The sequence below is a fragment of the Triplophysa dalaica genome, chromosome 25, assembly GCF_015846415.1.
Source record: "Triplophysa dalaica isolate WHDGS20190420 chromosome 25, ASM1584641v1, whole genome shotgun sequence".
Lineage (NCBI taxonomy): Eukaryota > Metazoa > Chordata > Actinopteri > Cypriniformes > Nemacheilidae > Triplophysa > Triplophysa dalaica.
In genome coordinates, this window is record NC_079566.1 from 4,278,479 (window position 1) to 4,296,173 (window position 17,695).

General features: G+C 36.2%; 1 protein-coding gene across 2 annotated transcripts; it reads right to left on the reverse strand.

Moving 5' to 3' along the window:
* Positions 1–2,959: 2,959 nt before the first annotated feature.
* LOC130415833 (uncharacterized) lies at positions 2,960–8,366 on the reverse strand. Of its 2 annotated transcripts, none has more exons than XM_056741799.1 (8): positions 8,120–8,366; positions 7,233–7,375; positions 6,688–6,828; positions 5,794–5,958; positions 5,494–5,560; positions 5,199–5,317; positions 4,862–5,066; positions 2,960–3,328 (listed from the first exon to the last, which is right to left on the reverse strand). In XM_056741799.1, the coding sequence occupies exons 1-8, from the start codon at positions 8,322–8,324 to the stop codon at positions 3,222–3,224; spliced, it is 1,152 nt and encodes a 383-aa protein (XP_056597777.1). In that variant the 5' UTR covers positions 8,325–8,366; the 3' UTR covers positions 2,960–3,221. The 2 variants fall into 2 exon arrangements, with proteins under 2 accessions (XP_056597777.1, XP_056597776.1); XM_056741798.1 differs by having other exon boundaries at positions 5,494–5,563.
* Positions 8,367–17,695: the final 9,329 nt, after the last annotated feature.

The following is a 17,695-nucleotide window of genomic DNA, read 5'->3' on the forward strand; positions in this document are numbered from 1 at the left end:
TACTTTCCATGATTTCTCTATCAGGACAATGGATTGAATGGTTTAGGTCATGATGAAGAAAGACTGAAGAAATAAAAAATGAACAAAAAGCACAATGTTCTTTGTGTATGTGTATTCTTAGTTCAGAATTGAATTATATAGAGGTATTGTATAGCAGCTGGTTACTGTCACAAACCCAATCTGTGTTCCTCTGTCTTGTCTCTTTGTGCCTTGTCTTGTTAGTTCCCATGGCAACTAAGTCTTAGGTGTTTATTGTTTCCTCTCGTTATCTTGTCTACCACTGTGTTCGCCCTGGCTCTTTGTCTAGTATTGTGTTGGCTTTTACGATGTGTTCCGTGTTCATCTGTTGTTGGATTATTAAAGACATTGCATCTGCATTTGGATCCAGCTCTTCTCTCTCAATCATAACAGAATACCAGACAAAAAATGGATCCAACAGTCGCCCTGATCAGCCTCCAATAAGGTAACCATTCCCTCGAGGACCGCACTAGAGACTTTTTGAACCTAGCATATCTCACATGACATATTTTTCCTATTTTGCTCTCAATGATTTTTATTGCTATAGACGTAACCAATCTCTCCAACCAAAAACTAATTCGTGATGATCCTCCAGGGTCACTCATGGAATTGATAGACTGTGCACTGTTGTTGGTTGGGTCCCCTTTCACTGTTGAGGAGGCTGAGGAGGACATTCTCCCTAATCATTTTTGGGTCATGGGCCTCAAGCTATGTCGGCCAAGGAGCCTGGCCTATCGGGGCGGCCTGCATGCCCTATTTTAATGGTGGCCAGCCCGGTCATCATGGCAACTGCTTCACTACAACCTGTTTGTAAGATGGCCTCCAGCCAGAAGCCTCCGGCCGTCATGGCCACCACGCCTGAGCTTCCAGCTGGCATGGCCGCCACGCCTGAGCCTCCAGCTGTCATGGCCACCATATCAGTGGTTCCAACTCTGGTGATCATAGACCCTGCCAAGATGTCTGCCTCTGAGACTCCCGAGCTGCCTGCCTCAGTTAAGCACCTGAACTCTCCGCCTGGCTCCCTGCTCTGCTGGGTCCTCCCTGGTGCTCTGCTGCTCCGCCGCTGACTCTGCCCTGGTCTACAGGCTCTGTCCCTCCCCCGTTCCACCTGACCTTCACCCCCCTCCTGGACTTATTTTAAGGGGGAGGGGCTCTGTCATAAGCCCAGTGTCTTCCCCTGTCTTGTCTCTTTGAGCCTTGTCTTGTTAGTTGTTGGCTGTTATGATGTGTTCCGTGTGTTCTGTGTTCATCTGTGCTTGGATTGTTAAAGACTATATCTGCAGCTTTTGCCAGAGGGGAACTGGAATCCCCTGGTTGGGCCTGGTTTCTTCTGAGTTTTTTTTTCTCGATTGGAGATTTGGGTTCCTGGCCACTATTTGCATACTGTTTGGGACTATTTGCCTGGCTGGGGGCCTGCTTTAGAATTCAGAAGTTTTACATAATTAAAATTGCATATAGAAATGTATAATCTGTTTAATATTTGACCTGAGTTTCTCTCCTTTATCTTAAATGTGTGCTTTCACTGTGAGTGTTTGTGTCGATGTGTGTAAATATGTGTGCATATTGTGTGTGTGGAGCGTTTGTATGTGGGTATGTCTGTCTTCTGTGTTTTCACCTTTTTTTCTTGTCTCATGTAAAGCTGCTTTGTAACAATGGAAACTGTAAAAGGCACTATATAAACAAGTTGATTTGAGTTACCTGAGATGGGGTTTGACCTGCTCGTTAAGAACCATACCCCTGTTTCTGTGGCCATTTTTGGGATATCACATAAAATGTAAATGCTAAAATGTGCATTCTAAAAATGTGAACAAAATTTTATCGGATAAGAAGATATAAAGAATGAAGTCCTCTTTGTGCATCGTCAGTCGTTTAACATTGGCTCACTAAATGTCATTAACTCTTCTCTGACAGCATCTAGATGGTTGTTTTGTTCATTCTGTGAAATTGGCCAGAGCCAAAGAGCTCTGGTATTACCCCCCAGTAGGCAGCCAGTAACATAGGCAGATATCTGCTTTTCAGCATTCCAGTCACTGGACAGTCCCACTCTGAGGCACAAGCCATATATTACATCCTTACTAAACGACATGAACGTTCTGCAGAAGAACCGCAGACATATTTTACTCCTAGATGTATGCAGGAATTTCATGATAAGTCTTACTGTTTTCCATCATTATTCACTATGTATTGCTCTTCTTTTTGAAAATATTTGTATGAGATTCAGAAAAGCTCCCTGCACAGCTGTGTTTTTGATGTTTGGTTGTGTTTATGAAATCTTGGGAGTTTCCAACGCCGTTACCATTACTACAATCTAAGATGATGATACAGCACAGTGAGCAAGGCCACAAGTTTGGCCACATTTAAAGATGAGACCCTGGTGAAAAAATAATATGCCAAGTATATTAAGTTTTGGTATACTAAAGTGTACTTACAATCAGACTAATAATCAGTATACTTTAAGTATGTTAATGATTAGTTAACTTAAAGAGTGCTATTTTGGGAATACTAATTTTGTACTAAATATATTTAAATTGAATTATAATTGTGATAAAGCACAATTTCAAGTGTATTTAGTGTACTTTCATGTGCTAAAGTGGAACAACTTCAAGTATGTTTAGCATACTTTAAGCATATACCTTTATATACGAATTAATTATGTGCTTGATTAGTGAACTAAAAGTGTGTAAAAGTACATTACAATTGCATTATGAGTTTGTTTCAAATGTGCAATCAGTATACCATGGATATGTTTATTTTGCAGTAACAGTATACTGTATGATTGTTATATTTGAATACAAAAAAATGCACAATCTAATAAAAACAACATTTTTTTATTTGTAAAAAAATATGTTTTACAATATACTTGTAACATATTACATCGTATAACACAATATATATTTAATGTTATAAGTATGCTGAAGGCTAAACTACGTAGGGGGATTTTTTGATGGAGGGTACCTTAATGCTGTTGTGATGTCCATTATAAATGAATAAGATCATTAATGAATGGACATATTTTATTCACATATTCAAAAGTTTATTTAAACTTACAGTAACATGGTTTCAGCAAAAAAACTTGAATGATATTACACTAAAACTTGAAAAAACAACGAATTTACTTTGTTTTTCATTACAATAACACTGAAAAACTTCAAACCAATGACCGCACCAACCCTCTATACATAAACATGTTCAGAAATGCATATTTAAACATTATGATGTTTCTGGCTGAACTGCTCGTTATTGCACTTGCGTCTGATAGCTGCTCGCACTTCAGAAGCTGTTGTTTGTGGAAACTCCAGTAGAACAGCATCTGTTAACAGAATAGACAATAGATAGCTGAACAGTATAGCATTTTCTGTCATAAACTGTCGAAAACAAATACTTTGGGGCCTGTATTTTATATGCAGTCTTTCTTAAAGGGGTGCTGCAACTGTGTTTCATGCATTCTGACTTCTTTACAATGTTAAACGCGCTGTCTTCTCATGCTTGACATGGTCAGCTTGTCAAAAAACGAGTTGGACATATGACGTTGTATTTCTGTTGTTGATACACTCTCCCAAAGTTCGTGTAGGTTTCGGAAAGTTATTTTCGACCATGAAAATTTGTTTTGTAACATCTTTTCTTAGTTCCTCATTGGACTACTCTCCCAGAAAAGCACACCCACCAGTCAACCAAGGAGAGCAAAGAAGGAGCATGAGCACAAGTCAACCAGCAGGACAGAAACTGTCTGACTTACGGCCGCCTTAAGTAGAAACTCGATGCCACAAAAGTGAATACATATATGATCATCAACGTTTTTCTGTAGCTCAGAAGAGCATTGCGTGAACGAAGTGTTTAACATACATATACATACATATACGTACGGCACTTTCCCACTGCTGACACAAATGTTACTAAGAACCGTAATAAAAGATTACATGTATGCAACCATTTTGAAATACAAATGCAATAAGTGACATGTTAGTAAGTACATTTCAAAGAGCACCAATACCAGCTCCACAGTGGAAAAAGAAGCCATATCATGGGGTTTCTACGTCAGTAAAGGCGGTAACGCAGATATGACACCATTGACAGGAGACTGCACAGCCCCGTGTCACTGTTTAGAATGGTGATTTTCTCACGATTTACAAGTAGTTGGAAACATTTTAGATATTGCAAGTACTCAGCAGAACAAAATATTGACAATGGCCTGTAGTTTTTGGTTATCTTGATGCAGAATTGTTCCAAAACTGCACACTTGATATGTGTGTTAATCAAAACAGATTAAATTCGACACATTGAAACCAATTATACATTGGTCCACTTAAAGGGTATGTTCATTTTTGGTCAACCTCTACTCACCCTCTACTTACTACAAACCTGTTGACATTTATTTGTTATGCTGAACACAAATAAAGATATTTTATTGAATGTTAGCAACTACCACGTTTTGGGTCTACATTGACTTCCATAGTAGTTTTAGAAAATGACCTTTTCTACTAGGGAAGTCAATGTAGACCCAAAACATGGTACTTGCTAACATTCAATAAAATATCTTTATTTCTCTTCAGCATAAAATATTTACACAGGTTTATAACAAGTGGAGGTTGAGCAAAAGAAGACAGAATTTTAATTTTAGGATAAAATATCCTTTTAAAACTAACGCAAATACAGTGAGGAGTGTTTGATTAATTTTATTTAACCTGTATTTGCTGTTGAACAGAGGTTTACTCACTTCTGCTTATACTGTATTTAAAATGTATTGTTTTTAATGATAATGCACTTACGGTGAAATGAAGCTCATGGTTGTTTTATTGCTTTGTAAGTACACAAAACATACCTTAATAATAAGACAATTACACACCTGTTATGGCCTGCACTTTGACAAGATCGAGCTGTGCTTTAGGGGGGCCCCCATTTCCAGATTTCCCTGTCAGTGTGGACTGGGCAAGGACATCTTTTGTGAACACCAGAACTGCCAGCTCCTGGGCAAAAATGGTCATTCGAGATCGGTTCAGCCGCTGGAAGGCCCTCTTTGACACTGTTACTTCACTTCCAGCCAAGGGGTGCTGTGTAGAGAAAAAGTGATGTATGATGTACTGAGTGGTATGACCAGTCATGTACAGGTTCCCATTAACAAGATAATTCTCATGATGTAACCTATAGATGCATTTATCTTTTATTCTTTAACTGTAACATACTATCTCAATGTCACTGACAGAAGACGATGTTGTGGATGAAGGAGTCCCCCCAGATGAGGGCATCAAAGCCTGTACACACTGCACACACTCCTTCACTACTTTAATCATTTCTGGAAGTTCTAAGTGAATATAAAGAAAAAAAAATTTTATATTAACTATGGCACAGGACAGTTGGATGAATTGTAAATGTTAGACAGAGATTTTGGTACTTCAATCCTATAAAGGGCAATGATGCAAACTGAGGAACAAACTGTGCTTTAATGTCAACCCCTGTAATACAAGCCTAAACACCTACCACGAAGGGATGCCATGATTTGATCCATCTGGTGAACCATTGGCTGACTAGTGCTATTATCCACCATCTGCTAAAACAAACAATGAAATGCATATTTTAACATATTGTAATTTCTTCTATTAAAGTCAAATCACATCAACTTATAATAGACATTTATATTTTGTCGCGTTGAGGATAATCCTTCATCCATGTCATTGCCCTTAAATGTAACAAATAAAATAAGAGATCTGTTAAAAGCAATGAAAAGGAATGTGTGTCTGGAAGAATATACAAAATATAGCCAAACAACGTATAACTTACAACGTCAGGTTGACTTTGACTCCATATCATGGTGGCATCATCAGATCTGGAGTGGTGATCTGAACATGGTGGGCTCCCTATGTCTGTGGCATCATCTGAATTTGTGTGATGATCAGGAGTGGGTGGCTTAGGCCTGGCAGCCTTTAAAGTCTTTCTTTGCTTTACCTGGAGAGAACAACAATGAAGGAAAAGTGAGACAATGTTTAGGAATGTAATAAAAATTGGGATTTGTAATTATACTTATGACAATACAGTTGATAAAAAAACTGTATAATATGACAGCAGATCATATTTGTATTAACTGTAGACTGTACACTTAAATTGTGGTTGACTTAAGAAATGTAAATAATAAAGTATGACCAAACAACTAGTCTGGAGTGCGTTTCCCGTACAACAACATAACTCTTTGCTTAATTTCTTCTTGACTAATTCCTGAAAACATTTTAGCTTTGTTGCTCAAACCCCACTGGTTCAACAACATAGTTAATGCCATCACATAGATTGTGAAGTAATAATGTCCAATAATTAATTCATTTGTGATTGAATAATTGTCAGATTACTGCTCCAAATAACAAACATGAAATCTGAAGACAACTGTCATCTATGTGTTCTCTGATGTTACGTTTTATTTACACAGTTTAATTTAATTTTGGAAAAAATGACTCAGGTTAAGACAAGAATTGTTGAACTATGCTGGCAATGATGGAACATGCAACAAAAGATGGCTTAGAATACTTAAGTAAGCGCACCCCTGTTCTCAATAAGTCAATAACCAGCACGTATAAAGATGGTGCTATTTTTAGTTAATAGAGGGTATGAATTCTACCCCATTTTTTTTTAATTAAGTTCAGCATATAAAGCACACTAAAACAAAAGGAAAACTTCATCCCTTACACAGTGAAGATGTTGTGGAAATTCATCCTCAGAACTGGTGTGGTGATCTTGTGTGTCTTGGACCCTTTTTTGGGAAAGGGAAATCTTTAAATTTTCTAACATCTGGTTTCTGGCTGTGTCTTTGATCTTGGTTGGCTTTGCCTGAAGACAAAGTACAATTAAAGTTCTTCAATTTAAGAGTTATTTGGGCAAGAGAAGATTCTGTAATTGAATGCAGGTTGTAGAACTGTGTTTAGGTAAATTGTAAAGTTTTATAATTCATGTAATGATAATAAAAAAACATGAAAAAATGCGTATTAAAGAAAAGTTAATGCTTTTTTATATACTGTCAATTATAGTTTGTGGATATAAAATCGGAATCGGCAAAAATCGGAATCAGCAGGTTTCACAGGTTTCATTCGGCAAAGAAAATTGCAATCTGTGCATCTCTAATATATACCTCACTTTTTATGATAGCACATAAGCAAGTAGTAAGCTATGTTTTAAAACACAAATGCAGTTAAAACTGCATAAGTAAAAACTGTGCAATTTCAATTTTAACTCACCAGCCTGGCTTTTTTTGCCGCCACCACATTGGTCTCCAACATTTTCTTTTGTCTTTTTTTTTCACCCATGCTTTCTTCCTCGGTCCATATATCTTTCCCCAAAATGAATAAATTATTTTTGGTGACAAGGTCTTTAAATGAATCTTATGTAATGGGAGAAACAGAGAAGTTTAGCTTACACCAGCATGCAAACCAGAATAGTATTTCAGTGTTGGGAAGCTATCATGAAACTGTGCTTAAAATACATTTAAGCTACACATCAACCCAACCATCTAGTATCAGTAGGTACCTACACTACAGTACAAGTTACAATAAAAAGCACTCCATTAACAGATTGGGTTTATAACAATGCAATACAATATTCACAAACCCCAAATATATATCTCAAACGCACTGTTGTCAAAGTACACTCCTGTATATCCTTTTTATAATCATCAGACACACTGTAAACATGCAAAAGCTTGACATAATAACAACAGATAGTGTTAATACACAACGACGACACTCTGGACTTTCAGTGCATTGCATGTTCATCAAAATGGAATGTAGCTTTTTGGTAAAAAATATCAATTAAGGGATTGAAAAGTTTAGCCATAAATTTGCTCGATTTTTTAAACTTGTTTGGCATTGCGCATGCGCACTGAATCTAATCCCGCGGAATGTTTTTTGACTAATCTGCTGTTAAATTGTTATTTTAACGACTATATCAACGCAAAGTTACATACACGTAACGCTTATAAGGTCAAATAAATATATCTCGCAAAAACATTGATATTTCTTGATTTTCTTATCGTGTCTGTGATTGCTTATTACGATGCAATCAAACGACACTATTAAGCAAAACAATAGTAGTGCAGACGGAAACTAACTGGTAAATGTAAACTCACCTCCAAATAGCAGAACTTTAGCTGCTACTGTCTTCTCCGGTTCTTTTCGTGTGGGCCATCTTATTTTGAACCAGTCATCATCGCTATCAAGGTCAGGCTGCGAAGTCACTTGATTCAACTGGTCCAAATTTCCAACAATAAGCGACGTACTTTCCACTTGTAGTGTTTTGTTAAACAGGTAATAAATAGCGAACTGGAACGACATCGTGACGGCAATTTTATTCACCTGCAGAACACTGGGGCCGAGTAACTGCCTGGGGCCGCATGCATGAAACGTGCACCGTCGGACGTCAGCAGCTCTGATTGGCTGCAGTGATCTCTAAATCTTATGCACAGAATTTAGCGCCAAATTCAAATTCAGTGTAAGTCAGAGTTGTAAACGGAACACATTGAAATCATCATGTCATCAAAAAGAAAGATGAAGAGACATTTGAATTCCGATGATACTCAAGCAGAGACCCCAAGAACAACAAAATACAGAAAAATCATAATTAATAATTCAACAGTATTACAGTTAATTGAAGTACTTTCAACTGTACTGTATATTAGTCAATATACTTTGTTAAAATCTTATTACAGTAATATAGTATTTTACAGAGTTAAATCTTGTAAAAAATTAAATAAAAGCAATAACAAATATAAGAACATTTTACAATTAAATAAGTGTATAGTATACAGATATTATTTTATTTTGTATATGATGTGTGCCTTTTCTTTTCTGATAAATATTTCATATAAATATCAATTTGCAGGATATGAACAAGATGTTTTATTTCATATAAATAACACGATATACAGTAGGTGGGTTATTGCCCTAGATATAGGATTGGGCCAATCTGATGGTAAACATCTTGATTAATTTAATTGAATATATTTTTTTATTAAAGTAACGTTTAATTTACTTGTATTATTTTTTGTATTATAAGTATTAATTAGACTCAAGACTATGTCATAAAATGTAACTTTCGAGGAAAAAAGAACACTTTGCTCTGGCAAAAGTTCCATGTTGTTTCTAAAATGTGTGCTCAAGCTCACTTAAATTTAAGTTAAGGTTACTTAATAAAGCTTACTAAAGGTTAAACATGAAACATTACACGTACTTGTGGATAAATATATCTGTTTAAACTAAAGTTAATGTTGTTTGTACTGTGTTTGCAGAAACCACAAAAATTATTATACAAGAGATTTCTTTGTACATCTCCAGTTACTACCTCATCTTTATACAGAAGAAAAGTTTGTGAAAAGGTATGCTTTTTAGAGAAATTTTTATGCATAACAGAAAGCATGTTTTATTTAATCAGAATGTTTAGACTGTATAGGTCAAGCCTAGCACAACTCAGAGCCACAGACTATGTTTGTAGGCTGTTTATTAAATTATTTTATATTTTTGTCCTATTTAAATACTGCTTTTCTGTTGTAAGATGCTACTGCTGTTTTATTACTGAAACTGCACTTTTTTGCCATACATTTGTCTCAGATTCCTAAAACACCTCCTAATGCAAATACTTGCAAAGAAATGGAAAGAAACCAGCAAGACTATAACAAAAATAAGCATGGAGAGAAAGAAAAAAGGACAGAACATAAAAGCAAAGATGATGATGGAAGTGCACAGGAGGACAGAGGGGACGCTGATGGAGATGAACATGAGGACAGAGAGGAAGATGACAAAGATGAACATGAGGACAGAGAGGAAGATTACGGAAGTGCTCATGAGGACAAAGAGGAAGATGATGAAAATGAACAGGAGGACAGAGTGGAAGATGATGAAGATGAACAGGAGGATAGAGATGAAGATGATGGAAATGAACAGGAGGACAGAGTGGAAGATGATGAAGATGAACAGGAGGATAGAGATGAAGATGATGGAAATGATCAGGAGTACAGAGAAGAAGATGATGGAAATGAACAGGAGGACAGAGAGGAAGATGATGGAAATGAACAGGAGGATAGAGAGGAAGCTGATGGAAATGAACAGGAGTACAGAGAAGAAGATAATGAAGAAGAACAGGAGGATAGAGAGGAAAATTATGGAAATGAACAGGAGTACAGAGAAGAAGATAATGAAGATGTACAGGAGGATAGAGAGGAAAATTATGGAAATGAACAGGAGTACAGAGAGGAAGATGATGGAAATGAACAGGAGGACCGAGAGGAAGATCATGAAGGTGAACATGAGGAAAGAGAGGAACATGATGGTGAACAACAGAGAGTCGGAGAGGAGAAAAGCCAAGATCGAGATAAAGACTCAAACCTATTGAAGGTACTGTGTAATTACAGATCTGTGCATTCTGCTTGTGAAAACTTTTTAATAACCCCTCTGTTACCATTACTTAACAAAGCTAACAGAGTCACAACTTTTAATCTCATGTTAAATTCAGCATTTACTAATACATCTCTAAAAGGAAACGTATCTGTTAACATAAGCTAATGCCCTGAACAAACAATGTTCAGTTGTATTGGTTAAACAATTGTAAATGTTGAACGATTTATTTAAATAAATCCCTGATTTTAAGTTGTTGTTACCATTTTGTCTACGGCATTTACTTAGGTTAAATTCAGTGATTACCCTGTGGCAGTGTAAACTGTCTGTATAACAACAACAACACTGTCAGTGCCACTGCATTGCTGTAGGTGTAAATATGATACATTTTCTCTTTTATAGAAACAGCAAGATGACGATCCTGTATACCCTGGTGCTCCTCTCACAAAGGGACAGAGTCTACTCCTACTCATGTCATATGTTCTGAGGCACAATTTGACAGGTGTAGCACTTCAGGATCTTCTTACATTGTTTAATGAACATTTCCCTGGTTTAGTGCCAGCAACCTCATACCTTTTTCATAAAGCCTATGGACAGTTTGGCCAGTATGAGCCCCATTTCTGTTGCATCTACTGTGAAAACTACATGGGACCCACTGGGATAGCACCAAAAAACTGTTCTTGTAATGCTGAATTTGACATTGAGAACAAACTAAGAGTTGGTTCTTACTTTCTTGTTCTTAGCCTATCAGCACAAATAGTGGACATTTTGGAAAACAATGAAATACATTTAGATAGAAAGGAATCAAATCCTGGCATATTTTCTGATATTCAGTGTGGGGTAGAATATCGAAAAATCAAGCAAAGTGGAAAACTGGGGGCTGATGACCTTTCAATCTTGTGGAATTGTGATGGAATTCCATTTTTCAAAAGTAACAATGTTCAGATATGGCCAATCCAGTGTCAAATTATAGAACTGTCTCCAAAAGATCGTCAAGCAAATATATGCATTCCATGCTTATGGCTTGGTAACAGCAAGCCAAATATGATTACATTTTTAACTGCTTTTGTTGCTCAGCTCAAAGAGCTAGAACAGGTTGGTATTAAATGGAGGGACTCTGAAAACACAGAGCACACAAGCAAAATTAATTCACTCCTCTGCTCCGCAGATTCAGTTGCCCGTCCCCTCCTGAAAAATACTAAACAGTTTAACGGAATATACGGGTGTGACTTCTGCCTCCACTATGGTGGTGGCCCATACGTATGGGAAACCCCAGAATCACCTTTAAGGACAGAGACAGATCATTTCCGTCATGCAATGCTGGCAACCCCTGAAAAGCCAATAATGGGTGTGAAAGGCCCATCCCCTCTCATGGAACTTGAGACTTTTAACATGATCAATGGATTTGTTCCACACTACCAGCACTGTGTTTGCCTTGGTGTTACTAAACAGATTACATCTCTGTGGTTAGATAGTAAGCACCATAAAGAGGAATGGTACTTGGGCTCCAAGATCAGTGACATAGACAAGGCGCTGTTGGCCATTAGCCCACCTGTGGAGGTCACAAGGGCACCAAGATCAGTTAAGGACAGAAAATTCTGGAAGGCATCTGAATGGAGGTCATTTTTGTTGTTTTATGCTTTGCCTGTTTTGAGTGGCATTTAAAAAAAGAAGTACTGGAGACATCTTTTTTTATTTGTTTTTGCAATTCACACTCTTCTGCAGGATGCAATCAAAGTGACCGATGTGGATAAAGCAGAAAAAGCTCTTCGGAAGTTTGTGCGTAATTTTGAGAAACTTTATGGTGCTAGAAATGTCTCTTTCAATGTACATTTGTTAATGCACTTGGCAGCAAGTGTGCACAACTGCGGTCATATAATAACACGACTCTTAAAAAGAGAAATAATTCTGTAGTACAGTTAAGTGATGGAACATTCTGTGAAATTATGACACTGGTGGCTTACACATCTGTGGATGAGCACTCTTCTGCATCTACTACAAATAGATTCTGTGTTTTAGTTAAGGAGCTTGCCAAGAGTGGAAGACAGGTTTATAGAGATGTTCAGTTAAATATACCCTGTACATTTCTAACTGAAGTGTTTCACACTAGCAATGTCTTTGCTGTACATCCTCAGTCATTACAGCGTAAATGTGTAATAATTAGGTCTAAGGACAAAATGTATGTCAGTCCTCTTCCGAACAATATTGAAAGAGACTAAAAACAGATTCCTGTGCGAACATTTACCAGTGAAAAAGAGGTAACTGTTAATGATCCCAAACATGTTTCCATAATTCACTGTGTTTCTTATATATGGCATAACATTTCAATGTTTATTTTTTTTGTATGTTACATACTTTACGTAATTACTGTTATATTGTGTTTAATGACAAAAGTTGTGTTAATGTATTTCTGTGTATGACACTGTGCACAATACAGTATTAGCATTGACAACTTTCCATGGAAGGATTAATGAATGTAACATGATTCTTTGACAGTATTAGCAAAATAAACATTACTGAACTTAAAACGCCTTTACAAGACACATTTGTGCATTACATATATTTAATTTAAAATACAGTATATTGTAAAGTTTGAAATATTTTTCAAACTTTTTAACACTTTTTGAAATATAAGATATGAAGTGAGTTCCTAACATAAATAACTTTAAAATTGATTTAAAATACACTGCATCTTCAAAATATATTCAATAAAGTATTTTAAAAATATGCTGTCAGTATATTGTGACAATGATAATTTCGAACATACTCTTACAATGTACCTGAAATATATTTTAAAATAATTCTAAAATTAATACATTTATAAAATTGTACAAAACTTTCACTTTCAGTATATTTTTCTAAAATGTGTTTTTTTTAAATATACTAAATTACACCTTTTAGAAGTATATTTGAAGTTAAATGGTAATAATTAAGTAAAAGTATGTTACTAATAAGCTTTAAATTTATTTAAAAGTGCGCTATATTGTGTTTACAGTGTATTGTTTAAAAATAAAATATATTTAAAATACAAAAAAGTATTTTTTTTTTTCACCAGGGGAGAAGAAGGTGAAGAAGGGGAAAACATGACCTGATGAGAACTGTGGTGGATGATCGTTATTTTTTTATTTGATTTGGTAAATAAAATAATGGGATTTGATATGACTAAAACCTTTTTGGTGAAAGATGATGTAAAAGATGTGCATTTGTCAGAAGACTTCTGAGCTTCTCACTTTCTTGACTCGAGCAATAAAGTTTTGACCTTTTGGCACCTGGAACCTTTGTCTGCGAGATTCTTTTTCGGTGAGAAGACTGAGTCCCCGCAACACATGCTGAAATGGCTTTGGCATTGAATAACGTTTTAATAGAAACATAAACGTCAACAGTTGTCAACCATTTATACAGAGTCATCAAAGAAGGGTTGTAGTATATAGTTTAAGTGTCAGGTCTTTGCAACCGCAGTAGATGAAAACACAGGGAAGCGGCATCATCTACAGACACATTCACTTATGGGCAGATTGATAACGAAGGTGATTAAAATCATTATAACGTCAAACTATTTATAGGTTGAGCCCACAGGTCTGTAGTGATTTAAACAACAAATGATGTTCGGATAAAGTCAATAACTTGATCCAGTACTTGATCTAATAGAGCTCACTTAATAAGTCAATGAATATGAACATCATGATTTTAGAGATTTTCCACTTGACCAGTCTACATGATTAGAAAACCACAAAGAATCAATAATGAGGCAAAGACACACGTTTCTTATTCTGCACATTTGTTTCTAAATGTAGTGTGTATATGTTGTATTTGTTAAATATCTAAATAGTCCTGAGGTTTGAGATCTTAGAGAGCGTGATGGGTTGTAATGTGATAAAAGCTTGGTTAAGTAAGTAGGTGCTAAACCATTTAAAGGTTTGTAAGTAATTAAAAGAATTTTAAAATCAATACGATACTTAATGGGTAGCCAGTGAAGCGATGATAAAACTGGGGTTATGTGATCGTATTTTCTTGACCTAGTAAGAACTCTGGCAGCTGCATTCTGAACTAACTGTAGTTTGTTTATTGATGATGAATGACAAGCATTACAAAAGTCATGTCTTGAGGTCACAAATGCATGAATAAGCTTTTCTGCGTCAGCAGAAAGGTGGAAGAAGGCTGTTTTTTGTGATATTTGAGATGTGATTTTTAAATGACACGTTGTCGTCTAATATAATGCCTAGGTCTTTATCTGTTATTTTTGGAGTAACAGTGCAGCCTTTAATTTGCAGGCTGTAATCTGAGATATTCTGTTTACTTGATTTTGGTGCTATAAGTAATATTTCTATTTTGCTAGAGTTTAAAAGAAGGAAATTACTAGTCATCCAGTGTTTTATGTCCTCGATGCACTCTGCCAGTTTGGATGGTTTGAAGGAATTATCGGGTCTTGATGAGATATATAGCCGAGTATCATCTGCGTAACAGTGGAAGCTAATTCCATGTTTTCTAATAATGTTGCCGAGGGGCAGCATGTATATGGAGAACAGCAAGGGTCCTAAAACCGATCCCTGAGGTAATCCATAATCTACTTGCGTGAGATTTGACGATTTCCCATTTAAATAGACATATTCATATCTGTCTGTTAAGTAAGATCTGAACCATTGCAGTGCCTGTCCCTGAATACCAGTATAATTATATAAACGATCTAATAGTATTTTATGGTCTACAGTATCGAAAGCAGCACTAAGGTCAAGCAGGACTAAGAGTGAGATGTTACCTTTATCTGATGCAATAAGGAGGTCATTTGTAATTCTAACGAGCACAGTTTCAGTGCTGTGATGCGGTCTAAAGCCAGACTGAAACTTTTCCTGTATGTCATTATTTTGTAGGAAAGTACACAACTGAGTTGACACTACTTTTTCTAGTATTTTAGACAAGTACGGTAGATTTGAAATTGGTCTATAGCTCACAAGTTCATTGGGGTCTAAGTAGGGTAGTCGGAATGGGGTCTAATAAGCATGTTGTCGGTTTGGATGTTGCAATAAGTTTCATTAAATCTTCCTGACTTCTAGGAGAAAAACACTGTAGCTTTTGTTTTTGGATGATGGTCGATACTAATTCTTCAGTGCTACCAAGGTGCGGCAGAATAGCCAGGTCAGGTGAAGTCTGTTTGAATGTTAATTTAGCAATTGTACTAAATAAACACCACAGCTAATGGATCGTTAGCACTATCTAAGTGGATATTAAAATCTACGACAATCAGTACTTTATCAACGTTAACCAATAGATCCGATAAGAAGTCTGCGAACTCTATCAGAAAATTAGTGTAAGGCCGAGGGGGTCTATACACAGTTACCAATATAAGAGAAAGCAATTTTGATCAATTTTCTGCTAATATTTTGTTTTGTTTTATTTTTATCTATTGCTGTGCTCAGAGGGGAGAAGCTGTATGTTGTGTGTGTTGTGCTGTGCTATTATTGCGTGTGTTAAGGGTTTGGTTCGCCATTTATTGTAACTTTTTAAAAATTCTAATTGCTCCAGTCCCCTGAGTGTTGGAGATAAAAAAATGTATTTCTTTGTGTGTCTAGATTTGACAAGTAAACAGCAAATTTTAACTTTAAAAAATGTATTTTTGTACATTTATACCCACGTGTCTGGCCTGAAAATCCGTGGGTAATGAACCTGTGTGTCCTTATACTTTTATTCCTCACATGGTTGTGAGGTGGCGTAGTTGAGTATTTTAAGAAAATTAGATTAAATTCTTTAACTGTGCCCTTTCATGTGTAAACCTCTAGAGGTCACTATCGGTTCCTTTTCGCCACAGCCCCACGTGACGGATTTTTCACTCTATTTTGCCAGAAATATCAAAGAAATGTACATCCCACTACACAAAGTACTATTGATGAATCAGAAGTCTGTTTAGTTTCGGCCATCTGTTTTAGGGACCACAACGATCTATGTCAACACAACATGGAAGTCGAGGGACAAAAAAATACTTTTTGTGTCAGGACAAACTCCTCAGCAAAAATGAAAGAAATTTTTGTTCATTTAAATAAACCACTATCTGTCTCATGCCAAGAACCTGGAGTGATTGGGGAGTACACAAGTGTGAAAATGTGTTATGCTACCAAGAGGCCTTAAGGGCTCCGCATTCGACCCACATTCGAAATTGAAAACGACTGTGACCTGATTTCAAACAAAATCTGGTCCAAACAACAATTTGTTTCACTAATTCGCCACAACTAAACAAACAGAACTCTCAGGGAAAGTTATTGTTGCCCAGTAAACACCCTCGAGACACCATTGGGCCATGGCCATTACGTAATAGGTGGGTGTGTTTTGCCACCTGGTCTGTGGGACTTAACAGGTCATTTTTTCTTGTCTGAGGTGAGGTGAATATTTGCATATGTCATGTAAACCTCAAAAACCTTTCATTTTTTTTAACATATTAGGTTACGCATTATAATTATTATTAACAATTGTAGTTAAGTATTTCTATTCATATATGCTAAAAACTATAAGTATTTAATTAATTAAAGTTGTGAAAAAATATTACAAATATTTACACGATTTGCAAACAAGGAAAACCCCTTAAGGAACTGACTGTTCATTTCATGCATAATTATCGCCCAGCTCATAAACATGAAAGCACTAATGCATTATAAACATTACCATATGCTTATTTTTGCTCGTCAAGTCTTGAAGATACTCTGTGATGATTCCACCATTAAAAAATGAACAGGAAAAGTGCATTGATAAAAGAATCATAAAGAACTTTGGAAAGTCCATAAGAGAATGAAGTACAGTAGAGTAGCTAGACATGGGTTGGATGTATAAAGTTACATATGATTATTTTATGTTTGATAATATATTGCAAAAATGGGTTCATCCAAAGCATATTTTCCTTGAGAAGAATTCATTTAAATGTATGTGATTATTTTGTGTGTGCTAATAAACTATTTTGCATAAAAAAGTTAATCAAAGCATATTTTCTTTAAAAATAAATGTACAACCTAATCCAAATTCTCTACATTAGCCCCTAATGTTTTAGGCTCAGCCCCTGATGGTTTTATATCCTACATACGCCTCTGGTTTGGCATCAACCACACCCACACGGCAAAATGCGACACCAAAGGAACATCGTCACCTGACTAAGTTTTATAATAGGAGCTACATGTGATATGCTGCCCTCACCAACAAATCTGCATGTTTGGGTTCGGCAGGATCCAGCCTGCCACCTGTGTGGAGCTCCAGCAAACCTCAAACAAATTCTTGTAGGTTGTAAGAAGAGCTTAACACAGGGGAGATACACATCAGAATCAGATCACAAGAGCTTT

Bases quoted from the DNA above. Each gene is read 5' to 3' on its own strand.
- LOC130415833 (XM_056741798.1), bottom strand. From the start codon at position 8,324: ATGTCGTTCCAGTTCGCTATTTATTACCTGTTTAACAAAACACTACAA. The intron at 6,829-7,232 runs GTGAGTTAAAAT...CTTTGTCTTCAG, and splicing joins CGGCAAAAAAAGCCAGGCTG to GCAAAGCCAACCAAGATCAA. The intron at 5,959-6,687 runs GTAAGGGATGAA...TGTTCTCTCCAG, and splicing joins TTCCACAACATCTTCACTGT to GTAAAGCAAAGAAAGACTTT.